Genomic DNA, 27,969 nt, shown 5'->3' on the forward strand with positions numbered 1-27,969 from the left:
GCGGAGGTGATAGTGGATGCCTTGGTGGTTATTTTCCAGACGTCGCTGGATTCCGGGGAAGTGCCGGATGATTGGAAAACGGCTAATGTTACGCCGTTGTTTAAGAAGGGTGCCAGGCAAAAGGCGGGGAATTATAGGCCGGTTAGTTTAACGTTTGTGGTAGGTAAAATGTTAGAATCTGTCATTAAGGAGGAAATTGCGAGGCATCTTGAAGGGAATTGCTTGATAGAGCAGACGCAGCACGGCTTCATTAAAGGGAAGTCGTGTCTGACAAATTTACTGGAGTTCTATGAGGATGTCTAGGGCGGTGGATAGAGGAGAGCCGGTGGATGTGGTCTTTCTAGATTTTCAGAAGGCGTTTGACAAGGTACCTCACAAGAGGTTATTGCAGAAGGTCGAGGGACATGGAGTTGGGGGTAGGGTGTTAGCGTGGATAGAGGATTGGTTGTCAAATAGGAGGCAGAGAGTGGGGGTCAACGGGTGCTATTCGGATTGGCGGATGGTGACTAGTGGAGTGCCCCAGGGGTCGGTGCTGGGGCCTCAGCTTTTTACCATTTATATAGATGATCTGGAGGAGGGAACCGAGTGTAGGGTGTCGAAATTTGCTGATGACACCAAGATTGGGGGAACGGCAAATTGTGCGGAGGGTGTGGAGAGTCTGCAGAAGGATCTAGATAGGCTGGGTGAATGGGCCAGGAAATGGCAAATGGAATTTAATGGTGGCAAGTGTGAGGTGGTCCACTTTGGTAGGAAGAATGGTAGGAAGGACTATTACTTGCGGGGCGAAAAACTGCAGCAGGCGACGGTGCAGAGGGACCTCGGGGTCCTTGTGCACGAGTCGCAAAAACCCAGCTTGCAGGTGGTCAGGAAGGCGAATGGGATGCTGGCCTTCATAGCGAGGGGGATTAAATATAAAAGTAGGGAGGTCTTGCTGCAGCTGTATAGGGCATTGGTGAGGCCGCAGCTGGAGTACTGTGTGCAGTTTTGGGCGCCGCACCTGCGCAAAGATATTTTGGCCTTGGAGGGAGTGCAGAGGAGGTTTACTAGGCTGATACCGGAGTAGAGGGGGTTGAGCTATGAGGAGAGGCTGAATAAACTGGGCTTGTACTCATTAGAGTTTAGAAGAATGAGGGGAGATCTCATTGAGACGTATAAGATGATGAATGGGATGGATAGGATAGAGGTGGAGAGACTCTTCCCGCTCAAAAAAGACAGTAGGACTAGGGGGCACAGCCTCAAGATAAAAAGGGGGGCGGTTTAGAACGGAGTTGAGGAGGAACTTCTTCACTCAAAGGGTGGTGAATCTCTGGAATTCTCTGCCCGTTGAAGTGGTGGAGGCTGCCTCGCTAAATATTTTTAAGACGCGGGTTGATGGGTTTTTGATAAGAGAGGGGATTAAGGGTTATGGGGAGAGGGCGGGAAAGTGGAACTGAGCAGCGACAGATCAGCCATGATCTTATTGAATGGCGGGGCAGGCTCGAAGGGCTAGATGGCCTACTCCTGCTCCTATTTCTTATGTTCTTATGTATTAATCAAGTAGGCTGATATAAAGGACATAATTTCAGCAGTTATTTTTTCATGTTGATCCTAGAGAACAGCCTCTTGGACGGAGTTTGATGTACAATTTGACAGCTGACTCTTTACACAAACCCATTCCTTTTTGGCCCACCCCCTAATAATGTGGGGGTAAATAGAACAAGAAGAATTCAAAAGCAGATTTAAGTTTTTAATGCCCTGTTGTCTCCCCTCCTTCTTCTCCTCCCCCCACTCCCCCAATCCTTCACCATTATTTATTGCTGCAGGAAAGATTTAGTGTGTTTTTCAAACCAAATTAACCCTTCTGATGACATATGAAAAGCTATCAATTTCCTAGCCTAAACTGAGACAAATACTGGCTTAGAGGCTTAAAAAAAACCTAAGGAATTCAAGAGGATGCTACTAATCTCATAAAAGTCAAACTTTTCCCTTTTTTTTGTGAAGTGTCACTCAGATCTATTGGTCAGTTTATTGCTAGAGGGTAAATCCTTCAATTTACAATGAGGTTTATGCTCCTGCTTGGGAGTAGGGGTTTATTCATATCAGCTTAAAGTGCAGCAGGACACTGGAATTGAATAAAGTCTCAAGACACCATGCTATGTTTAGTCTGCCATTGATTAGGATCATTTCTATTGATTTGAAAGGGGTGGCAATAATGTATTCTATTATGTACCACAAATTTGCTCTCAAATAGGAAAGAACTCTGACATACAGAAGCAGAATTTTCATCAGGCAATCTTTCATTATCCACAGCAGTTTCAACTGATCTAGATCATGTTACAGTCATACCACGACCAAAAACTATACATACACTGCAGTGTTGAGCTCCACAGTATGACTTGCGCAACCTACAGAGAATCAGTTTTTTTTTAAAAAAAAGCAAAGTACAAAGGATTACATTATTGGAATGCCCCGACATTGCCAAGTTTGGTGAAACTTAGCTAAATATAAATTGTACATATGTATATAATTGAAAGCTAAAAAGAGCTATAATCAAAATGGAAAATGTTGGAAACACTCAGCAGGTCAAACAGCATTTGTGGAGAGAGAAAAACAGAGCCACAGAGTTAGGTCTGTAACTTAAAATCAGAAATAAAAAAAAGAGAAAAGCAGGATTGGGGCAGAATAGAGCCCAAACACACTTTATAAATGAAGCAGTGGTTTACATGCACGTCTTTCTCAAACTAGTCTACTTTATTCACTGCTCACAATATAGTGCTCTCTACACTTGAAAGAGCAATTATAAATCGGGAGGTTTGAGGAATGCCTTTGTCTGGTCCGCAAACACACGATCGCAAACTTCCAATCGCCTTTTATTTTAGTTCTCCACCTTGCTCTCATGTTGACACTTCTGTCCATAGCCTAATGCACTGTGTTCCAATGGAGCTTGAGGAATAACACATAATCTCCCAGTGGCCCCTAAGGTTGGTCTAAACCATCCTTTCTGATGCTGATACATTTATTGTGCTATTTTTAGCAGTTCTGTTCGAACATGATTGTATCCCTGTAATTTGTGCTCTTACATGTTTTTTCTTGCTATAGCTTGCATGGGTGAGTAGTTGCTGCAGCTTAACACATATCACTATATGAAATGTAATTTACAGATCAAGGGTAGCCATGGGATAAATACCTATACAAGTATCCATCCCATTAATTCAGACTATTGGAATGCAGCAATATCAACCATATATTAACATCGCTTAAAAATTCCTATTCAGGTACTCACCCAAACCAGAGCTGATACTTTCAGCTTGTTTTTGCTCAAATGGTCTGGTGTCAATGCGCTTAACTCTTAATCTAAAATACAAACCAAATGTTATAATGTGCAGCTACATAAAGCTGACAGTTTTGTAAAATAATAAAAAGGAACAGGAGGCCATCCAACCAGATGTCTGTTCTGCGATTCATTTAGATTGTCGATCGGCAGACTAACTGTATATGTATAGCGGTGAAAGTGTACAAAACGTTAATCATTTGTCAACGCTGTCGCTAGGATTTGAAAGTATAATGGTGGGCATGTGAAATTTCATTCTGTAGGTCCATTCGAAGTGTGAAAAATATCTAGTACTACTGTTACAGATGTTAACTTTTCAAAATTGCATTGCATTTGGAGTGGCCATCACAATTTGCTCAACAATATTAGTAGTGATGGATGAAGCTGAGGTAACAAATCATGGGGGGTACACAAAATTAGCTAGCTTGCATGAAAAGCTTCCTTTGTGACATATACAATTACACTAAAGTAGCCTGGTTGTGATCCCAACTGACTTAAAAATGTCAAAGTAATCTGTTCAAAAATCAAGTGGGGATCCAATCACCATAGACACATTGCTCATTGGCAGTCATGCTCGCTGAAGGAGCAGGTAGCAGTATTCAATGAAACTGTCATATCGTGCAGTAACCAATAAATCAAAATCCTACTTTGCAATCACCTTTGCAGCATGCAAAAGCTAACATTCATTCACAGTTCTGAGTGCTATTCATGATACATCTGCATTATATGTAACAGTGAACAAAAACGTTAACAAATTTGGTCCCATCTTTTTATTTCATGCAATTTCTTAAGGAAATTTGATTCTTGGCTAATTCTTGCATAATGATCTTCTGGATGTCAGGTGAGGACCTCAGACAGAAAGTCTTGCAAACTGAAATAAATATGACTACATATCTTATACTTACACATAAATACAGTAAGTATACATTGGATTTTCTAGAACATTGCAACAGAAATTAAATAGCCTAGGTCTTTGCAAAATTTGTCATGGCAAGTTGAAATGTAATTTGCTACATCATTGCTGCGATACTTACCGTTTATCCAAGCATATCAGTTGGACATCTAAACAATCGGACACGGCCTCAGATGTCTTATTGGGAGAAATGCTAGACTCCGGCAGTATCTTTTCAAAACAAGGAAAGAAAGTTACAACATGCATGCTTTTTTTCTAAGTGGATATTACATGATCTAGACACAAGCTGCATTTACACTTTAGTTCCAAGTCAACTTCCTTGTTTCTTTTAAAGGCTAGTCAACAAGGTTTTGGTCAAGTCTGATGGTGAACAAAGTTTTTGTATCATTCTTTTGATTTCTGATAGATATTCAGTAGTATGATTATAGAATTATGCCCTTGTATGGATTATGGAGAGGGCTTTTAGTCACTTGCAATAGAGCATAATGTGAAATCATCCAGGAGTGGGATTACATCAGAAATAACTGACATACTTTCATCTCTAGTACACGTCTCTAGCTTTTAGTTTTAAACCGGATACAGGAAGTGGTCATAGGGAGGTCTGGGAAGTAGTTTCCCCCCCCCTCCCCCGGACCCCCATAAATTGGAAAGGTGAAGAAACCCGATACTCTACACGTGTAGAGTATCCCATCCTACCCCCTCCTCTAACCTAAACAAAAAGAGAGTGATGCTCATTGTTCCTTGGGAGCACTGAAAAGAGGCAGCGATTTGCGAGAGGAGAGCTTGTGGGTGAGTAGAGCGATTTTTAAAACTAACTTTACTAGTTTTTTTGTTTTAAATTTTGTACCGGAAACCGGAAGGTGTTGCAAAGACACTTGGGCAAAGTTTTTTTAAACCTTACTATAAATTGGAGCGGTGAGGAATCCCGATACTTTACACAGGTAGAGTATCCCACCCCTCCCTCCTCCTCTGACTTAAAAAAGAGAGAGAGAAGGGCTCTGACTGAGAGCAGGTAAGTTTGTTTTTGTGAGAGCTGTAAGAGCTTTGGATCACAGGGCCAAAGCGAAAAGGGTGAGGCAAGATAAGTTTTTATCATTTTCTTTTTCCTCTGGGTTTCTATAAAGGGCAAGTATGAGTGTGAGGCCAGTATATTGTTGCTGATGCAATATGTGGGAGGTCTTGGAGGCTCCTGGTCTCCCAGACATCCATACCTGTGCTCCACGCGTGGAGCTGCAGTCCCTACGGGACCTGGTAAAGGAACTGGAAATGCAGCTTGAGGACATTCGTCTCATTAGAGAGAATGAAGAGATAACTGATAGGAGCTATCGGCAAGTGGTCACACCAGGACAACGGGAAGAAGGCACGTGGGTAACTATTAAATAGGAGGCAGAGAGTGAGTGTCAATGGGTGCTATTCGGATTGGCGGTTGGTGACTAGTGGAGTGCCCCAGGGGTCGGTGCTGGGGCCTCAGCTATTTACCATTTATATAGATGATCTGGAGGAGGGAACCGAGTGTAAGGTGTCGAAATTTGCTGATGACACAAAGATTGGTGGTACGGCAAATTGTGCGGAGGGTGTGGAAAGTCTGCAGAGGGATCTAGATAGGCTGGGTGAATGGGCGAGGAACTTGAAAATGGAATTTAATGTTGGCAAGTGTGAGGTTGTCCACTTTGGTAGGAATAATGGTAGGAAGGACTACTACTTAAATGGCGAAAAGCTGCAGCACGCTACGGTGCAGAGGGACCTCGGGGTCCTTGTGCATGAGTCACAAAAACCCAGCCTGTAGGTGCAGCAGGTGGTCAGGAAGGCGAATGGGATGCTGGCCTTCATAGTGAGGGGGATTGAATATAAAAGTAGGGCGGTCTTGCTGCAACTGTACAGGGCACTGGTGAAGCTGCAGCTGGAGTACTGTGTGCAGTTTTGGTCGCTGCACTTACGCAAGGATATTTTGGCCTTGGAGGGAGTGCAGAGGAGGTTCACTAGGGTGATACTGGAGTTGAGGGGGTTGAGCTATGAGGAGAGGCTGAATAAACTAGGCTTGTACTCGTCAGAGTTCAGAAGGAGATCTCATTGAGACGTACAAGATGATGAATGGGATGGATAGGATTGAGGTGGAGAGACTCTTCCCGCTCAGAAAGGACAGTAGGACTAGAGGGCACAGCCTCAAGATAAAGGCGGGGGGGGGGGGGGGCAGTTTAGAACAGAGTTGAGGAGGAACTTCTTCACTCAAAGGGTGGTGAATCTCTAGAATTCTCTGCCCGTTGAAGTGGTGGAGGCTGCCTCGCTAAATATATTTAAGACGCAGGTGGATAGGTTTTTGATAGGCAAGGGGATTAAGGGTTATGGGGAGAAGGCGGGAAAGTGGAACTGAGCCACTTCAGATCAGCCATGATCTTATTGAATGGCGGGGCAGGCTCAAGGGGCTAGATGGCCTACTCCTGCTCCTATTTCTTATGAGGAAGGGGAAACCTCAGGTGATGGAGAGCACACCGGTGGATGTCCACCTTCAAAAGAAGTACTCCCGCCTGAGTACCATGGGGGGGGGCTTCGAAAAACTAAGAAAGAGAGCAGCAGGGCAGCGCTAATAGGGGACTCCATAGTGAGGGGATCAGACAGGTGTTTTTGCAGATGCAGATGGGAGTTGCGGATGGTGGTTTGTCTCCCTGGAGCTGGGATCCGGGACGTCTCTGGACGCGTCCCAGACATCCTGAAAGGGGAGGGTGAGGAACCGCAGGTTGTGGTTCATATAGGTTCTGCTGACATAGGCAGGAAGAGGGAAGCAGTCATGAAAAGGGATTATAGGGAACTGGGTAAGCAGCTGAGAAAGAGGAATACGAAGGTAGTAATCTCAGGATTGCTGCCTGCGCCACGGGAGAATGAGAGCAGGAATGGAATGAGGTGGAGGGTGACTGTGTGGCTGAGGGACTGGAGCAGGGGGCAGGGATTCCGGTTCCTGGATCATTGGGACCTCTTTAGAGGCAGGTGTGACCTGTACAGTAAAGACGGGTGGCACTTGAATCCCAAGGGGACCAATATCTTGGCGGGAAGACTGGCTAGGGCTACTGGGGGGACTTTAAACTAGAAAAGGTTGGGGGGAGGGAACAGAGATGAGGAGACTGAGACCGAGGAGGTTAGCTCCCGGGTAGGGAAGGACTGTAGACAGTATGAGAGGGAGGTTAGATGGGTGGTGGAGAAGAGAAATGTCCAGACTGAGGGGCTGAGGTGTGTCTATTTTAATGCCAGGAGTGTAGTAAATAAGGTAGATGAGCTTCGGGCGTGGATTGCTGCTTGAGAATGTGATGTGGTGGCCATTACAGAGACTTGGATATCTCAGGGACAGGACTGGGTACTTCAGGTGCCAGGATTCAGATGCTTCAGGAAGAACAGGGTTGAGGGCAAAAGAGGTGGTGGAGTAGCACTGTTGACCAGGGACAGTGTCATGGCTGCAGAGAAGGAGGATGTCGTGGAGGGACTGTCTACAGAGTCTCTGTGGGTGGAAGTTAGGAACAGCAAAGGGTCGAAAACTTTGCTGGGTGTTTTCTATAGGCCGCCCAATAGTGACAGGGAAGTTGAGGTGCAGATAGGGAAACAGATCCTAGAGAGATGTAGAAATAACAGAGTTGTCGTGATGGGAGACTTTAATTTCCCAAACATCGACTGGAATATCCCAAGGGTAAGGAATTTGTATGGGGAGGAGTTTGTTAGGTGTGTTCAGGAGGGTTTCCTGACACAGTACATGGATAACCCTACGAGAGGAGAGGCTGTAGTTGACCTGGTGCTGGCTAATGAACCAGGACAGGTGTGGGAACTCTCAGTAGGAGAGCATCTCAGGGATGGAGATCATAATTCTATCTCCTTCACGATAGCATTTGAAAGAGATAGGATCAGGCAGGCTAGGAAGGTGTTTGTCTGGAGTAAGGGGAAATATGAAGACATCAGGCAGACAACTGGACGAATAAACTGGAAGGAGGCGTTCTTGGGGAAAAGTACAGAAGGAAGGTGGCGGATATTCAAGGAATGTTTGACTGGAGCTCTGCATGATAATGTTCCGATGAGACAAGGTGGTTTTGGTACTATGCGGAAACCGTGGTGCACAAAGGTTGTGGTGAACCTAGTCAGGAAGAAAAGAAAGGTGTATAAAAGGTTCAGAGAGCTAGGAGATGTTAAGGATCTAGAGGAGTATAAAGCTTGTAGAAAAGGAGCTTAAAAAGGAAATTAGGAGAGCCAGAAGGGGTAATGAGAAGGCATTGGCAGGTAAGATTAAGGAGAATCCCAAGGCCTTCTACAAATATGTGAAAGTAAAAGGATGAGAAGAGAAGGGATAGGACCTATAAAAGGTGAAGGGGGAAAAGTCTGTGTGGAACCGCAAGAAATGGCAGGGGTGCTTAATAAGTACTTTGCCTCGGTATTCACGGTGGAAAGTGATCTGGGAGGTTGTACTGCAGGTTTGTGGCAGACTGAAAAGATTGAGTATGTGGATGTTAAGGAAGAGGATGTGTTAGAACTTTTGAACTCTATCAAGATAGACAAGTTGCCGGGACAGGATGGCATGTACCCCAGGTTACTGTGAGAGGTGAGGAAAGTGATTGCAGAGCCTCGGCGATGATCTTTGCGTCGTCGATGGAGACAGGAGAGGTTCTGGAGGATTGGCAGATTGCGGATGCGGTTCCTATTTTTAAGAAAGGGAACAGGGATAGCTCGGGAAATTACCGACTGGTGAGTCTGACCTCAGTGGTTTGTAAGCTGATGGAGAGGCTTCTGAGGGACAAGATTTATGAGCATTTGGAGAAGTTTAGAATGATCAGAAATAGTCAACATGGTTTTGTCAAGGGCAGGTCGTGCCTTACGAGCCTAGTTGAGTTCTTTGAAAATGTGACTGAACACATTGACGAAGGAAGAGCGGTAGATGTGGTTTACATGGACTTCAGCAAGGCGTTTGATAAGGACCCCCATGCAAGACTTCTTGAGAAGGTGAGAGGGCATGGGATCCAAGGGGCTTTGGCCTTGTGGATTGAGAACTGGCTTGCCTGCAGAAGGCAGAGAGTGGTTGTGGATGGGTCTTTTTCTGCTTGGAGGTCGGTCACCAGTGGAGTGCCCCAGGGATCTGTTCTAGGACCCTTGCTGTTTGCCATTTTCATAAATGACCTGGATGAGGAAGTGGAGGGATGGGTTAGTAAGTTCGCCGATGATACGAAGGTTGGTGGTGTTGTGGATGGTCTGGAGGGATGTCAGAAGTTGCAGCGGGACATATATAGGATGCAAGACTGGGCGGAGAAGTGGCAGATGGACTTCAACGCAGATAAATATGTTGTGGTCCATTTTGGCAGGACCAATGGGATGAAGGAATACAATATCAAGGGTCTTAGCAGTGTCGAAGAGCAGAAGGATCTTGGGGTCCGGGTCCATAGGACGCTTAAATCGGCCTCGCAGGTGGAGGGTGTGGTCAAGAAGGCGTATGGTGTACTGGCCTTCATTAATCGAGGGATTGAGTTTAGGAGTCGGGAGGTAATGCTGCAACTTTATAAGACCCTTGTCAGACCCCACTTGGGGTACTGTGCGCAGTTCTGGTTGCCTCAGTATAGGAAAGACGTGGAAGCTATTGAAAGGGTGCAGAGGAGATTTACAAGGATGTTGCCTGGATTGGGAGGCATGCCTTATGAAGATAGGTTGAGGGAGCTGGGACTCTTCTCCCTGGAGAGACAAAGGTGGAGAGGCGACCTGATTGAGGTTTATAAGATGTTGAGAGGAACAGATAGGGTGGATTCTCAGAGGCTATTGCCCTGGGCTGAAATGGTCGCTATGAGAGGACACAGATTTAAGGTGCAGGGAAGGAAGTACGGAGGAGATTTTAGGGGTAAGTTTTTCACTCAGAGGGTGGTGAGTGAGTGGAATCGGCTGCCATCGGTGGTGGTGGAGGCGAACTCGCTGGGGTCTTTTAAAAGACTTCTGGATGAGTATATGGGATCTAATGGGATTGGGGTTTATAGATAGGTCTATGGCTTAATAGGTATAGATGTGATCGGTACAACTTGTGGGCTGAAGGGCCTGTTTGTGCTGTAGTGTTCTATGTTCAATTTCAGAAAAATTGATAGATTAAAAGAGTCCTGTTTGATGCAATAAGCATTATCTACAAGCTGAGCTTTGGGGGTCTCGACCTAGTTCTTGGTGAGCTTTGACCTACAGAAGTGAACTGATGTTAATTTGGAACACTAATTTTCAGATAGGGCTGTGGATATTTGGTTTCAGTGTTGAGAAAATATATTGGTGCAAAACAGGGGCTGGAATTCTCCCAAAAAAATTCAAGAAGTGTCAAATTTTCATGAAAACTGGAGTAATTCATGCTTTTTTTTTAAAACAGTGGAAGTTCTGAGAAGAATCTCCCACACTGTGCACTGCAGAGGTCACTAGTGTGTATATCATTATAAAGCTGGGGGCAGCGCTTATTCCCATTGAACAGGCTGGTAACAGTGCTGAGTGGGCCACTGTGCATGTGCCAATCTGTCAGCGCCAGGATTTCCACATGCGCAGAGGCCTCTGCACTGCCAGCCTCCTGAGTGCTGACCAGCCCTGCGACTTCTGCATTGCTGGCTCTGAGCCCCCCAACCATTATCCAGCCTGCCCCAATCACTGGTCTCCCTCCTTCCTCCACCGATCCTGACTGCAGGGTGGCAGCAGGACCCTCCAGCCCCATCAATCACCCCACCAGGCACCCAGCAAATCCCACCCTCCATAGACCCCTGATAGGCAATGCCAAGACGCATTAGAACTTTGCCCCTTGGACAAATAATTAGCGCAGCAGGATGGGAGAATCACAGCCAGGATGCTTCATGAGAGATTAGGGCCAAAAATGTCATTGAGCAGAGTAGATTAATTTGCTCTGCATCTTAGTGGGAGGTGGCAGCACGGCAGTAATGTCACTGGACCTAAAATTCAGAAGCAGGCTAACATTTTGGGGATGCAGGTGCAAATCCAATCACAGCAACTGGTGTAAAAACCCTTCTTGTTCACTAATGCCCTTAGGGAAGGAAATTTGCCATCCCTACCACGTCTAGCCTACATACAACTCCACTTTGGTTGATCTCATGAGTTTCCGAGTCTTGTACAGTTGGATATTAAGTGTTTATTGATGATTGGTAACCATGTCTGTTTGTCGTGTGTATTCCCCATACACTGAGCCGACTATATGCTTGCTTCTACGCAGGTCTCTGTTCAGTCTACAAATAACTCTAGCATGAAGCTCTTTACGTCATGCTACAGGCAATATTGTTTCCCAGTCCCACATTAACCTGTACTATGCCAGATAGCCGTTATACTACACCTCAAGTCTTTACTCAATGTATTTATATTCCTAGTTCCACCCATCAAGTCTCTAAGTTTATAAATTCAGACGTTCTGAAGGCTTGACAATTCTGACAGATCTCGTTCTGGTGACAGTTAGGAATGGTAGGTTCAGCTGATAAGTACAAACTTTTAGCGGATTTTGATTTTGAGCTGTAGGATGGAATTTCATGGCCTCTCCAACTGGCGAGATCATGCTGGTCTCATGTAAGTCAATAGACTTTTGAATGGCTTGCTGCATTTTGTGGCTCTGCCCCTACTGTGATGGGGTCATAAAATTCTGGCCGTAGTGTTTTTGCCATTTCGTTGTCTTTCTGATTTGCTCAAGTGTATAGTGGGAGGTTTGACTCGAGAGATGTCTTGCAGTGTGTCTTGTGACAGCAGAGGCAGCACATCATTAGCTGATGGCAAGATCTTCTGGTCCTGATGCCGTCAATGGTTGCTTCCCCTTTGTTTGTAACCTCCATCATTGGCAGGACTGGAACATCCCACTCACTGGAATGATTAGAAAAGGAACTACCTGGGGGAGAGGACCCCCATTTTGGTCACCTTGTCCAGTTGTTACTGTACTGTGAATGGGTGTGGTATTTTCTGTGGTAGAACAAATACAAGGACTTTTGCATCCTCTCTCAATAAAATATTACAAGCCGCCTGCAGTTACCCCAGCCCAGGGAAGAGTTTGGGAACCTTTAAATTTACAACCAGACCATTGCCAGTTGACCGAGCCAATATTTTGAAAGAGGTCAACCCAATCTTTTCAGTGTAAAACAGAAAATAACTGAATGTGGATGACAAATAATGTCTCCCGTATTCCTTTATTTTTGTACCCTTTTACCTTTAATTGGAAGCTTGATGCCACCTGCCCCATTCAGTTGTGCTGTGGGTGGCATCAGGCAGTGTGTCACCAGCCATGGTTCCTTGCCCAAAAGGAGAGTAACACTGGCTCCGATGTCCAAAAGTTGGTGAGGTGACCATTTACTGAGATATCCTCATTCCAAAAAATAATTCAGGATCTTTCACCTCACCCAAGGAGGATGGCTGGACTTTTTCTTATCAAGATACCTCAAATTTCATGGATTATCTTGGGTGTCTTAGCTTTGCATAGATTTCTAAAGTGTTTTAGGCAAATGAACTAGTGCACTGGAGATCATTGGACATTGCTGTTGCCTGGGATATCATTTGACTCTACAGTGCTCACATGGTTGCTCACCTTCTTATGGTTGGTTTCAGAATTACCTTCCTTGGCTTGGAGTCTTTTTACCCGAGTATTGCTTTACTAGTTGGACAGTTAGAATTGCATTGGACCATGGTTTACTTTAGCCCTGTAAAATAGGTTGGTACTGTTGGTGGTTTTCAGACTATTTGGATGGCCTTTTCTAGAGCAGGATCTTCCTTTGACTGTTGTCGGTCTGCAGAGGCACCATCAGCCGGAGAACAATTCTATCCCTTACATATTCTGACTTGAGGTCACCATAGTCACAGTCTCTAGCCAATCAATCATTCATAAAAATATTAACGTTCTCCTGGCCACATTCGTTGAATCTAAAATTCTGTTGCCTCTTAGATTAAAATGTTATTGAATGACTTTACAACCTCAAAGTTTATCTGAGGATTTGTTTATTCCTTGCCTCACAATATCGGCCATCACATCTATGGAATAAAGTGGTGTGAATATTTGTTCAACTTCTGACATTTTATCTAATCCGAAAACTATTGTGTGTCTGAAGAAGCTTTTCCACCAACGTCCCCGCTTTTGTGTTCAGTCTGGCCTCTGGATCAGTTCTAGATTTGGTAATGTTGATGCTTTAAAGTTGAGGTGAGTACAGCTTTAAATCTTGTGCAGGTTTTAAGGATGGCACTACAGTAACTGCTTGTTCCAAAAAAAGTCTTCCTGCACTTGTAACATTTTGACGGGTTCCCTTTGGTGTTTGTTTATTGCAGTGATTTGCTAAATTAATGGATTTGGGACATCCTTGGAGAATTTTCTGGGTTTTTACAATCAATCCTCAGATTTGGCTGAGGTTTTTAAACATTACGACGTTCAGCCACCTCGTGGATTCTGAATCTGGATTGGCCGTGTTACCTACAGAAACAGGCTGCTCTAACTTTAAAAGAAAAACAGCACTGAAGTTTTTGTTTTAAAAACAGGTCCTGTTTGAGAACACCATTATTCATATGAAACTCATCTCCAAGCACTGTGGCCTGGGCCTTGGTTCCTCCCTCTGCGACTGGATCCTGAACTTCTTAACTCACAGACCACATTCAGTAAGGATAGGCAACACCTCCTCCATGATCATCCTCAACACTGGTGCCCCACAAGGCTGTGTTTTCAGTCCCCTACTTATACACCTATGATTGTGTGGCCAAATTCCCCTCCAACTTGATTTTCAAGTTTGCTGACGACACTACTGTAGTGGGTTGGATCTCAAACAATGATGAGACAGAGTACAGGAATAAGACAGAGAATCTGGTGAACTAGTGCGACGACAATAATCTCTCCCTCAATGCCTACAAAATGAAGGAGATTGTCATCGACTTCAGGAAGCTTGGAGAACATGCCCCTGTTTTTAATCAATGGGGACAAAATAGAAAATGGTCGAAAGTTTCAAATTTTTAGGTGTCCAGATCACTAACAACCTGTCCTGGTTCCCCCCCATCCCATGCTGACACCATAGTTAAGAAAGCTTACCTATGCCTCTACTTTCTTACAAGACTAAAAAAGTTAGTATGTTAGCTATGACTCAATTTTTACAGATGCACCATTGAAAGCATTCTTTCTGGTTATATCTCAGACTGGTATGGCTCCTGCTCTGCCCAAGACCACAAGAAGCTACAAAAGATCGTGAATGTAGCCCGGTCCATCACGCAAAAAAGCCTCCTATCCATTGACTCGGTCTATACTTCCCACTGCCTTGGCAAAGCAGTCAGCGTAATAAGGATGCCATGCATCCAAACATACTCTCTTCTAACTTCTTCCTTTGGAAAAAAGATACAAAAATTTGAGGTCACATACCAACTGACTCAAGAACAGTTTCTTCCCTGCTGCTATCAGACTTCTGAATGGACCTACTGTGCATTAAGTTGATCTTTCTCTGCACCCTAGCTATGATTGTAACACTACATTCTGCACTGTCTCCTTTCCTTCTCTATGAATGGTACACTTTGTCTGTATAGCATGCAAGAAACAATACTTTTCATGTATCCCAGTACATGTGACAATAATAAATCAAATCAAAAAATTCTGTTCCCCCCTCTAGATACCTTGACTCTGCACTCTGTAGGCATTCACAGTAGATCTCCAGGAGATCTTGTAGAGTCCTCAGCTGCATATTGGAGTTTTTTCATTTGTCTTTTTACTGCCAATTCTGCAATGGAGTTTCTTTCAGGGGATCTTCCTCTGTACCTTCAGGTGCTTTCAGTCAAGTCAGACTGTTGCTCACTCAATTTGCCAACTTTCAAATTTCTGCTCTGAAGTCCTGGGTTTTCCATTCACTGCCACCAGGTTGTATGTTCAATAGATCTCAGAGGTCCTGGGTTTTGTATGGTTGAACATTGTATTTATTGGTACATGCAGGCTACAACCCAAGTTATGAGCTAACTTTATGTTTGCTTCTACACAGGTCTCATTCCAGTCCACAACTGACTCTCATCTCTGGTCATGTATCCCTTTGCATCACACAGTGGGCAGTATAGTTTCCTGGTCCCACATTAACACTTGCTGTGCCAGATTTCTTTAAACTATAGTTAGAATTTTTGTCACACATGCAGAAGTACAAAAACTCTTCGTTTTTTTCCTGAGGTATTCATTAAAACCAAAGTATATTCTACCAATCCATTTTACTAATACAAACTAAATGTTTCAGTCAGACCCTTTAAATTTTTGAGGTTAGAAGCTGCCTACGACAAAATATTTGATATGGGTGTCGATGAGCAGAGAGATCTCGGTGTACATGTGCATAGATCCCTGAAAGTTGGCACCCAGGTTGATAAGGTTGTTAAGAAGGTGTACGGTGTGTTAGCTTTTATTGGTAGAGGAATTGAATTTCGGAGCCGTGAGATCATGTTGCAACTGTACAAAACTCTGGTGCGGCTGCACTTGGAGTATTGCGTACAGTTCTGGTCACTGCATTACAAGATGTGGAAGCATTGGAAAGGCTGCAGAGGTGGTTTACCAGGATGTTGCCTGGTATGGTGGGAAGGTCTCATAAGGAAAGGCTGAGGGACTTGGTTATTTTCGTTAGAGAGAAGAAGGTTAAGAGGTGACCTAATTGAGGCATACAAGATGATCAGAGGGTTAAATAGTGTGGACAGTGAGAGCCTTTTTCCTCAGATGGTGATGGCTAATACGGGGGGACATAAATTAAGGGGTGGTAATTATAGGACGGATGTCAGAGGTAGGTTCTTTACTCAGATGGTAGTCAGGGCGTGGAATGCCCTGCCTGCAGCAGTTGTGGGCGTGCCAACTATAAGGGTGTTCAAATGGTCAGTGGATAGGCATATGGAAAACATTGGAATAGTTTGGGTTAGAGGGTCATTAGATTCGTTCTACTGGTCGGTGCAACAGAGGGCCAAACGGCCTGTACTGAGCTGTAATGTTCTATGCTATTTGCAACTAAGGTATTGTTCCAGTGAAATGAAAACACAGCTTTGGGAAATACTCACTTTCCAAGATCTCATATTTAGAACATAGATAGAATAATACAATACAGTACAGGCCCTTTGGCCCTCAATGCTGTGCTGAGCTATGTCCAAACCCAAGATCAAGCTATCCCACTCCCCATCATTCTGGTGTGCTCCATGTGCCTATCCAATAACCATTTGAAAGTTCCTAAAGTGTCCTACTCCACTATCACAGCAGGCAGTGCATTCCACACCCCAACCACGCTGAGTAAAAGAACCTACCTTGGACATCCCTCCTATATCTCCCACCATGAACCTTATAGTTATGCTCCCTAGTAACAGCTACATCCACCCGAGGAAATAGTCTCTGCACGTCCACTCTATCTATCCCTCTCATCATCTTATAAACCTCTATTAATTCGCCTCTCATCCTCCGCTCCAAAGAGAAAAGCCCCAGCTCCCTCAACCTTTCCTCATAAGACCTACCCTCCAAACCAGGCAGCATCCTGGTAAATCTCCTCTGCACTCTCTCCAATGCTTCCACATCCTCCTTGTAGTGAGGTGACCAGAACTACACACAATATTCCAAATGTGGTCTCACCAAGGTCAGGTATAGTTGCAGCATAACCCCACAGCTCTTAAACTCAAACCCCCTATTAAAAAACACTAACACACTACAAGCCTTCTCACAGCTTGAGTGGCAACCTTCAGAGATCTGTGGATATGAACCCCAAGATCTCTCTGCTCCTCCACATTCCTCAGGACCTTGCCATTGACTCTGTAATCCACATTCCAGTTTGTCCTACCAAAATGAATCACCTCACACTTACCAGGGTTAAATTCCATCTGCCACTTTTCTGCCCAGCTCTGCATCCTACCAATGTCTCTTTGCAGCCTACAAGAGCCCTCCACCTCATCCACTACTCCACCAATCTTGGTGTTATCGACAAATTTACTAGCCCACCCTTCAGCCCCTCAAAAGTTGTAGAATTTTGCACAAGTATTTTTCCAGCTGGCAATCAGACCATGCCCCTGCTTACCTATCCATCTACATCCCCACACACATTTTCTCAGCACAGAAGGGGTCAATCAGGAAGAGAACAATCTTGCCTGGTGATTGTCGAGCGATGTTCATTCATCCGTTGTCATAGTGTTTGCATGGTCACGGACTGTTTTCTTCCTGTTGGCGAACATTTCAGCAGTCACGGGCATTTGGCCTCTGATCTTCGGGTAAGCGTTCTCCATGGCAGCCTTCACGACACAAGACAGCGCAGAGTCGCTGAGCAGAGACTGACAGCCAAGTTCTGCACACATGAGGACGGCCTCCACCGGGATCTTGGATTCATGATACACTATTTGTAACCCCCATGACTTGCAATATCTCACTTACTGTCCTATCTGGAGACAATACACATCTCTTGAACCTATGCTTAATGTTATCTCCACTCACATTGTCTGCACCTTTAAGACTTGATTAGCTCAATCGCATTCTAATCAGTATTCTGTGAACTGAGTGTGTGTCTTTATATGCCCTGTTTGTGATCAGAACTCCCCACTCACTTGACGAAGGGGCAGAGCCGCAAATGCTAGTGGCATTTACTACCAAATAAACCTATTGGACTTTAGCCTGGTGTTGTGAGACTTCTTACTGCGTTTACCCCAGTCCAACGCCAGCATCTCCATATCATGACTAGAAGATTTGGGCCATAGCTTGAGTGCCCTTTCTTGTCCCCTCAGAGGAATGTATCTAGTCTGTACTATAAGTATCTCATTTTTGTAGGCTAACTATTGCTCATGTAATGTTTTATCTGTCAATCTTCATTTCCAAGCCATCTGGGGATCAGATTCTTTTTCAGCTGACTGAAATTAGCTCTCTTCCACCTGAGCATCTTCATCGTTGACTTCTCTATGTCCTTTTCTGTAACTGCTCTAAACTTAACACAAAAGCAAAATATTGCAAATTCTGAAAATCTGAAATAAAAACAGAACATGCGAGAAATACTCAGGTCAGGTAACTGGTGCAAAGAAAAACAGGGATGCTATACCAGGTTAGTGGCCTTTCTTCACGCAATGTCAGAACAAAAGGTTATCAACCTGAAATGCTAAATCTGTTTCTCTCTCCGCTCATGGGATAACGCTTCCACTGTAGCGTTACCCATGTCATTCTGGAACTGGATCCAGCACTGTTTCTCCTGAAGTTCTCTCTCATCTGATCCTTAGAAGATTACAAATTCTCTACGGACCTTGGTTGTCCTCTGATTTTTAACCATAGTTCCCCCTCCTCTACCAAATTGGTTTCAAGTTCTATTATCATTTATTATTTTTCTATTCCTCAACAACTGACCTGCTAAATACTTGGTAAGGCCTAGTTTCATAGACTCCCTTACTTAAATGGACCTTGGCCATATGAAAACGTAGATAGCAAATGTTGGTAGAATTTTCAATTGCAGAAGGCTAAACTTAATTCTGATATCACGACAGCCTCCAAACACACCTATCAGCACAGTTCACTTAACATTCAGGATAATAGGAATTTAATGCAGCGACAGCTATAGTGGCACAGTGACAGGGGTGACACTGCTACTTCAGTGCCAGGGACCCAGGTTCAAATCCCAGCTTGGGTCACTGCCTGTGTGGAGTTCACACATTCTCCCCATGTCTGTGTGGGTTTCCTCTCACACTCTGGTCAGGTAAATTGACCCAAACAGGCGTTGGACTGTGGCAACTAGGGAAATTTCACAGTAACTTCATTGCAGTGTTACTGTAAGCCTTGTGACTAATAAATAATTTCTAAAAAATTGGGCATTGGGTCACAAATATAATGACAAGTCATAATAAAAATGTTAGCCATAAAAATTTTTACTGAATTAAAAACAAAATGAGCACAGTATAAAAATGGCTTTTAAAACAATTACAAATTACTATATTAAATATTTACCAGCAGTTGTCAGTTTTGTCCAATACAACACACCCTTGTTAGATGAATAATTTCTAACAGTTTTATGCAATTTACACAGAATCTCAATGTAGAATTACATACTTGCATATTCGAGAAAAATCTCAAAAAAAGAGAACAAATGAAAAAGGAAATGCAAACAGTAGCAGATGCACTATAACAACATGAAACTATGAATTTTTGCAAAGTACAAAACAGAGGATTAACTCAAAGCACAATGTTATCACTGCTCAAGTGAAGTAATGCCAATATGTAACCACAGTCTAGGGTGTTAACACAATGCCATAGCATAATGTTATTCTACTTTCTAATTTTGGTTCCTCTGGAATCTCAGGAATTTTTTTTTTGCCCCCAAGAAGTTAACGTGCAAACAATGGCAAAACAACTACTGTTGACAGCACTTGATATCGGGTCTGTTATTTTACTTAGATTGCAGCCAGATTGACTTCTTAGCCCCTTTACAAGCCTGAACACAATATCCAAATCACTGGCTTGTACAGGTCTCTTCACCCCTCACTTGCAGCTTGATAGAACAAAATCTACAGCGAGAACGGTGAAATTGCCAAATGTGACCTTTTCATAAATGCACATACAGAAGCCATGCATGCTCTAAAGGTTCACTGACAATATACCCTGCAGCACAAACCAAGTGAAGGCTCTCAAAGGAACAGATTCATATTGGATTATAAAAGTTATGTTGAATCTTTCTCCATTGGAATTTAAGTTCCATTTGCTACTTTATTTGACAAAATCTCTCAATGACATTCCCACAAACCTATTCTAATTTCTGTGAGAATATATTATGTTGAAGATTATGTAGTAATAACTCACATTACTGAGGAAAATACTACACTGGCACTCGATTCACACATCTAAGAAGTTCTCCTGGCAATCTAAAGATTGCCAAGAGAACAGTGCTCAAACAGAGACTTATTATCTACAAATGCTCCTCTTAGCCTTTATTCCCTCCCCCACCTTATTGCTATCTTGAGGTAGAATCTTGATTCTGTTGATTTCAAGTTCATCTCTTCCATTACAATTATTGAAAGTGGTACTACCCTTTTCCCCTGTCGTTGTTGAAAACAACACCTCAATCTTTTAGCTGAGAGGGACTGCTTTCAATGCCACAATAATCCCAATATTTGGGGAGAGGAAAAGAGGCACTGTCGAAAACTGGTGAGGCCAGTCCTGCTGAATACAATTGCAGGACTTCATTTTTAGCACCTGGCTAAATTGATGAGCTGGCTGCAGCAGGGACCTTTGGGACATTCCCTGGCAACCATGATTGTGAGGCAGATTGCAGATGATGTTGATGGGGTCGGTCAGGTGTGCCTGAATGAACAAAAGAGGCTGCAACTGGCAGGCGGGAAGCAAACGTCTTCTCAAGGGGTTGGGGGAAATGGTTTTCTTTGCCCGACCAATAATAAGCACATACTTTTGGATCTGGCAGTTCCCTCCTCCATCTCGATGCTGGGTTTCCCAAACACTGGGAAACCTGCCTGGGAACAGTTTAAGTTAAATTAACTCTCAATGGACCATGAAAACATGGTTTAATATGAAATGCAATATCCCAACTCTCCAAAAGGGACACACTTGCACACCTTGTTAGCCATTGCAGGAAAAATAGTAATTACAATGCGTGGTGGACTGGGGGCACAAGCCCTTTTTTTTAAATAAAAATAAGGGTTTAATCCCTCCCTCTCCCCAATTGTGATGAGGTTATTTATGTCAATGCCTTTAGAATGATTTGTTCATTCCATATACAGCGAAAATAGAAAATCTGAGGAATATGAAGTCAAGCTGCGCAAGATGGATGCTGATTTGTCCTGAAGCAAGTTCCTCATGTAATTATGAAGCCATGGGAAGTGAGCATTAAAAATCAGGCATTTACTACGTGGGAAGATTAAGAGGAAAGAAGAAGATAAGAGTCAACATAGTTTTGGGAAAGGTTGGGCTGATTTACTACAGTTGTTTGAGAAAGTAACTAGTAATATGAATAGAGGGAAATGTAGATGTGGTGTAAGTAGATTTCCAGAAGGCATTTGACATGGTGACATCAAATTATTATACATTATGGCATGGGTGGAGAGGATATTAACATGGATAGGGGATTGGTTAGCTAGCAGGGAACAGTAAGCACAAATGAGTCAGATTGGCAAGATGCAACACGTGGAGAGCCACAGGATCAGTGCTGGGGCATCAACTACTTACAATCTATATCAATGATTTGGATGAAGGGACCAAATGTACAATTCCTATTTTTCCTAATGACACAAAGAGAGGTTGGAAAGCTGCAAAGAGCACACAAGGCGTCTGCAAAATGTGTTGCGTGTGGACAAAAAAATCTGGCAGATGGAATACAATGTGTAAAAATGTGGTCTTGTCCACTTTGACAGGAAGATATTATACATTATCTAAATGGAGAGTAACTGCAGAACTCTGAGGGATCAGTGTCTTAGTGCACAAATCACAAGAAGTTTGTTTGTGGGTACAGCAAGTAATTAGGAAGGCAAATGGAATGCTGTCATAGATATGAAAGTAGGAATTATTTGCTGCAGCTGTACAGGGCACTGGAAAGAGTACATCTGGAGACCTGTGCATAATTTTGGTCTTATTTAAGGAAGGGAATAACTGTATAGAAGCAATTTGGAGAAGGTTCATTTGACTGATTACTGGGATAAGGGGGGCGGGGGGGTTATACTATGTGGAAATATTGGATACACTGGGCTGTATCATTGGAATTTAGAAGGAGAACATAAGAACATAAGAACATAAGAAATAGGAGCAGGAGTAGGCCATCTGGCCCTTCGAGCCTGCCCCGCCATTCAATAAGATCATGGCTGATCTGTCGTGGCTCAGTTCCACTTTCCCGCCCTCTCCCCATAACCCTTAATCCCCTCTCTTATCAAAAACCCATCAACCCGCTTCTTAAAAATATTTAGCGAGGCAGCCTCCACCACTTCAACGGGCAGAGAATTCCAGAGATTCACCACCCTAGGAGTAATCTCACTGAAAAATATGAGATTGAGGGAGTTTGACAGAGTGGACACACTAAAATGATGCTTTCCCCTTGTGGGAGAGACCAAATTAGGGGGTAATGTTTAAAAATAAGGAGTCTTCTATTAAAGACAAAAAAGGGGAATTTTTCTTCTTCTGATGATTACGGGTCTGTGGCATTGTGTTCCCCAGAGTCATTAAATATTTTTGGTAGTGGTAGATAAATTGTTGACTAATGAGGGAATCAAAGTATACTGGAGGTCGGCAGGTTTGTGGTGCTGAGGTTACAATCAGATTATTGAATGGTACAGCAGCAGACTCAAGACACCCAATACTCCTAATTCTAATGTTCATATAAAAAGGAAAAGAGATACTAAAAATTAATGACCTATATCTGAAAAAATAAGAATGTTTCTAATTAGGTACAAAAATAATACTTAATTGAGAAAATTCTTCAGTAGAGAATAAAAGCTTTATTGGGTTACAAAAGCAATTGCGTCTGAGTTATATCAAAGGTTCTCCCAGTGGCTAACTGCTTGCTACTGCAAAGCTGTTTATCTCTGGCCCATTTTGTAATGTAGGAAGTGTTACATTACAAAGAACATTACGAACAAGAAATAATCTTTGCATTTGTGGATTATTTGTTAGAAGTGCAAGGTTAACGAATTGCACAAACGTTGAAAGCAGCAATTACACGTTCTACAATATGAATCTTACCTTTCATGTATTTAACTTCCGCATCAAGAATGTAATCCTTTAGCACCAGAATGTTAAAAATACAAAAAGAAAGTTTAAGGCAATGTTCTTTAAAACAAAAGGATTTTAAAAAGCATCAAATGCCGGTAACTGAAATTATAAAACAATACAATAAAAAGCTTCCATAAAAAATGAATTGTTTTAGGTTTTAAGGTGATGGACCCAAATACTGTTGGCACTTTTTTTGGATTACGTGTGACCCATTGGCCACAGAGAAGTTATTGCAGTCTTCAGGAAATAAAAGAACCCACTACAAAATAGGATAATCAGATTTGGGAGCTCAACTCAAGAGGAACCATTCATTGTTAGTAAACAGTTTGACACTTAGGGCTGGTATTGCCAGTGACATTGCTAATTACCCATTAAATGTTGTTGGGTAAATGGTTTTGTTCTCCAAATGTACAAAACCAAAGACCAAAACAAAATGACTCAATTAAAAATCAATTTGAGTCAATCAATAAATTGAACAGCAAATATAGGAAAGGTCAGGTAAAGATGTAATGCAAAATCTCATGTAACCATTTTTCAAGGTGCGACAAATCATTGCTTAACGTCATTCACTCTTTAGGGTCTTTTCTTTTGATTTAACATTGTCTGCAGCTGAATGGTAAATTAGGTGGTGGGGGTTGGGAGGAGCCACACACTTCCCCTCTGTCCCACACGTACAAACTTTTGACTCCACGCTGGCTGATTTTTTTTTGAAACAGCTTTCTCTCCTTGGGTCCTATACTCCAATATTCAAATCTGTCAATACTTCTTAAAAAAACGTTTCTCCTAATCTTTGTAAACTACCCTAATCACCTCCAATGTCTTTGAACGTGTTGTCACCTTCCAATTTCTTGGTCATTTCTCCTAGAAATTCCATATTTACATTCCTCCCATTAGGTTTCTGACTTGACCACTGTACTGAAACAGCTCTTAGCAAAATCACTAATAGTATCCTTACAGCTGTGACAAAGCAGAACTATTCCTCCTCATCCTTCTAAACCTCCCTGCAGCCTGTGACATGTTGATCACAACATCCTCCTCCAGTGCCTCACTACTGTTATCCAGCTGGGTGGGATTGCACTTCCCTGGTTGTATTATCCATCAGTTCATAGCCAATGAGCCAGCTGCAATGGCTTCTCTTCCTGCTCCTGTAGGTACCTCTGCCGTCACCCGAAGATCTATCTTGGTCCCCTTTTATTTCTCATTTACATGAAGCCCCTCAGTGACATCCAGTTTTTACATGTATGTTTTCAGCACTTTTTAAATAAGAGTTAACTCTACCATGCTACCGTTTCTTTTGGCGATTCCACCATATTGAAATAATCAGACTGCGTATATAACATCCAGTATTAATGAGCAGAAATTTCCTCCAATTAAATATTGGAGGAAACCAGAGCCATCATCATGGGCATGTGTTACAAAATTGATTCTCTTAGCCACCCACATCAATCCTCTCTCTCTGAGATTTGTCTGAAGCTGAACCCTAACCTTCATATCATATCTGACCCCGAGATGAGCTTTCGAATACATATCTATGCTTTTAAGACTGCCTATTTCCACCTCCATGAATCACCTGACACCATCCCTATCTTAACTCACCTGCTGCTAAAATCCTCATTCATATTTTTGTTACTTCAATGCATGGCAATTCCAATGTGCTCCTAATCAGCCTCCCAGGCTCCCCTTCTACAAATTTGGAACTCAGCCAAAACTTTGATACCCACATCTTAACACGCTCCAAATCTAGATCACCCATCAACACTGCTTGCACTGCACAATCTCAATATTCATATTTTCAGATCTCCACATACCTTTATAATCTCCTCTAGCTCCAAAACCCTTCAATTCTGGTATCTTGACCATCCCAATTTTAAATCACTATCACGGATGGTCATGCTGTCAGCTACCTAGGTTGTAAGCTCCAAAATCCCCTCCCTAAACCTCCTTGCTTCACTTTTCTCCCTTAAGATGCTCCTTAAAATCTGCCACTTTGACCAAGCTTTTGCTGATCTGCAGCTTGCTGTCATTTTTAACACATTATACACGTGTGACATCTCTGGAGATGTTTTGTGTTACAGGTGCTATGCAGGTTATTGATTTTGACAACAAAAACAGAACTGGGGTGGGATACACATGGGATAACACACACACACATACACACTTTTAGTTTTGTCCAGGCTTTAAAACACAAAAACATTTTGCGGTGCTTGAGCTAAACTGAAACTGAAATATGCACCAATAAGCCCAATCTTAGAACATAGAATACTAGCACAAACAGGCCCTTTAGCCCACAAGTTGTGCCAATCATATCCCCACCTACCAGGCCTATCGACATCCCTCAATCTCATTAAATCCCATGTACTCATCCAGAAGTCTCTTAAAAGACCCCAATGAGTTCACCTCCACCACCACCGACAGCAGCCGATTCCACTCACTCACCACCCTCTGAGTGAAAAACTTACCCTTAACATCTCCTCTGTTCCTACTCCTCAGTACCTTAAACCTGTGTCCTCTTGTAGCGACCATTTCAGCCCTGGGAAATAGCCTCCGAGAATCCACCCTATCTATACCTCTCAACATCTTAATATATAGAATATAGAAACTTCAAAATTAGAACATCCACCAGTGTCACATGACAAATGTAAGACAGGCAAGCCACATAGATGGCAAAGTCACCTAACAATCACTTAGCATTTGGCAAAGCATAACCTGTGGAGAACTAAAACCAAATAGTGATATTTAAGACTACTACCTCAGTTACCATGACCAACGATATACAACAGATCATTTTCACACATGCAGGTCATAAAAAAAATTACAAACAGTATCTCATTAATAAAGATGGATATACTTACTGCTCTAATGTTGAAATATACTACAGAATACTAAAAAGAGTAAGAAGCAGAAGAGGGAAAAATATTAAAGGCACTTTAAGTTGAAAGCAAGGGGAGAAGCCAAGATTTAGTTTGGCAGTAAGTTGGAGCAGGGTAAGTGAATTAATGTATAGCCAGGTGGGGAGGTTTTGTATGACAAGGAGAGTAATTGCCACATGCAAAGTCTTCGGATGAGGATGTTGACATGCAATAAGCATATTGGTCACCAGTTACTTCCTTCCTAATGTAAAAGATATTATGAGGATGTGGTGACAATGTGCAGTGTCTTCATGTCTGGCTGCATTTCTAATAGACTTCAATATGACAACTAACATGTGTGCACGCATACAGATGCAAGGTCAAACCAACATGTCCCCATCATGGAGCATGAAAGACCCCATCTCTTATTAGCCTTTACATTGTTAGTCTTCAAACTTTGAGGTGAGACATCAAATAAATGAAACTACCTGTTCTACAACACAATGATTACAGCAGACATGGTAATCAAATTCCTCCAGAATGTACAGCCATCAAGGCTTAAGAACCATGAGAGCAGGGATCAGAAGGAAACAATGAAAAGCTGCAAGAGCCAGGACTTATTGTATTTGCATCTTGAGAAGAGCAGTCTACTGAAATCTACGATATTTTGGGAATGAAACATGGAAAATAGAGGCAGGGGTAGGTCATTCAGCTCTTTGAACCTGCTCCACCATTCCATCATCATGATTGATCATCAAATTCAATATCCTGATCTTGTTTTCCTCCTTATCCCTTTCATTTTTAGAAATTTCTCCATACAGTAACACTTAGGAAGACAAAATGAACAAAATTATTGCAACATGGAACCACTGCATTGAGATCAGCCAAAAGTCAGTTAAGCATATATTTTTGATTGTTTATTTTCTTCACAAAATTGGTAGGATTTTCCAATTACCACCTATCCTGAAAGTAGAGTTTACTCATTGGCCATGAATAGGATTGGGATGTTTAATGGTCAACTATGATTCACAGCTGTTATTTTTCATGAATTGATGCCTAGAAAGATGTCAATATATTCAGGAAAAAGAACTATTGAGGGGGAGAAGATTACAGGAATAATTTTGATCTTGCTCTCAGGCACGTACTTGATACTGTACAACTTCTGTGGGCATGAACTTGGAGGCCCAAGAATCAGTGAAAATTGCATCAGTTCAGGCAGCTGCAGAGGAAGCTCACCAGAGTAAAGAAATCAGTGTCAGGCTATTTGATTTACTGGCAGAGAGTCTCAGTAAATCCCAGGAGGGGACTGTGCATGCCTGCTTCTTTTGGTTCCACAGGAGCATTTTCACAAAAATAAAATAGCATCCATTCCCTAGGTAGCCCCCTACTGCACAGCCCTTTTTGACTTGTGATTGACTAAGAATCTGGATGGGGCTCTTTAACCGGCATTATGCACCTAATTTACGTAGTGACGAGGCTTAGTGCTGACGTTGGGTTGTCGCTTTATACAAAGAGGTCCACAAATTTACCTGCAAGGCCATCACCTGAGCAAATTTTGCAGAGGGTGTTTCACTGATAAACTGACATGCTTTGCTATCATTTTATTTCTGAAAAATCTGCACAATACAAATCAATTTCTAATCCTTGGTTTCTATTTTACCAGAGCATTTAGGAAATGAATTACAAAGGATGGACTACACAGCAATCTAAATGCTTGACTGTAAAGTCCACAAATATTAAATTTAATAAATCACAAAACAATGAAACTTATATTCTGGGAGATGTGCAAACATATAGAATTGTTTCCTAAGCTAGAATTGTACATGTTCTACATTTACAACTGTACATGCATCCAACTTGAATCGATCCATTACTAGCAAAGAATTTACACACCCGAGAAACTTCTTGACATCTGAAAGTGTGTGAAGGAAACTAACACAAGGAGAAAACACAATGGGAACTTATTAGGGGAACGATCTCCTTTCATTCAAACTGCAAACGAGTGGGGTTGAAGAAAAAACACAAAAAGGTCTCTAAAAGGATGCCTATTTAGTTTGATTTTGAGCTCATCTTTATTTTGGCTAATGAACAAACTCACCTCAGTTGTAAAATATATGGGTAGAATTAAGTCTGTTCATCCAATTCTGATGAAAGATCATTTTACTCTACAAAGCTGCTATCTGATCTGCTGAACGTTTCCAGCATTTTCTGCTCTTAATTGAAAATTTCCAATGTTCAC

At 42.6% G+C, this 27,969-nt stretch overlaps 1 protein-coding gene across 3 annotated transcripts in view; it reads right to left on the bottom strand.

Moving 5' to 3' along the window:
- The window catches only part of LOC145358596 (PWWP domain-containing DNA repair factor 3A), a 71,577-nt gene that overhangs the window by 26,946 nt on the left and 16,662 nt on the right, over positions 1–27,969 (bottom strand). The window contains exons 3-4 of one of the 3 annotated variants that reach the window (XM_080212786.1): positions 4,345–4,433; positions 3,263–3,333 (exon numbers count right to left, since the gene is read on the bottom strand). The exons of the other annotated variants lie outside the window; for them this stretch is intronic. Of the exons in view, the coding sequence (XP_080068912.1) occupies positions 3,263–3,333; positions 4,345–4,433 (160 nt within the window). The remainder of the gene's footprint in view (positions 1–3,262; positions 3,334–4,344; positions 4,434–27,969) is intronic. 3 annotated transcript variants of the gene reach the window in all.

This window comes from Carcharhinus amblyrhynchos, chromosome 26, assembly GCF_965287045.1.
Source record: "Carcharhinus amblyrhynchos chromosome 26, sCarAmb.v2.hapA, whole genome shotgun sequence".
In the NCBI taxonomy this organism is placed as follows: Eukaryota; Metazoa; Chordata; class Chondrichthyes; order Carcharhiniformes; family Carcharhinidae; genus Carcharhinus; species Carcharhinus amblyrhynchos.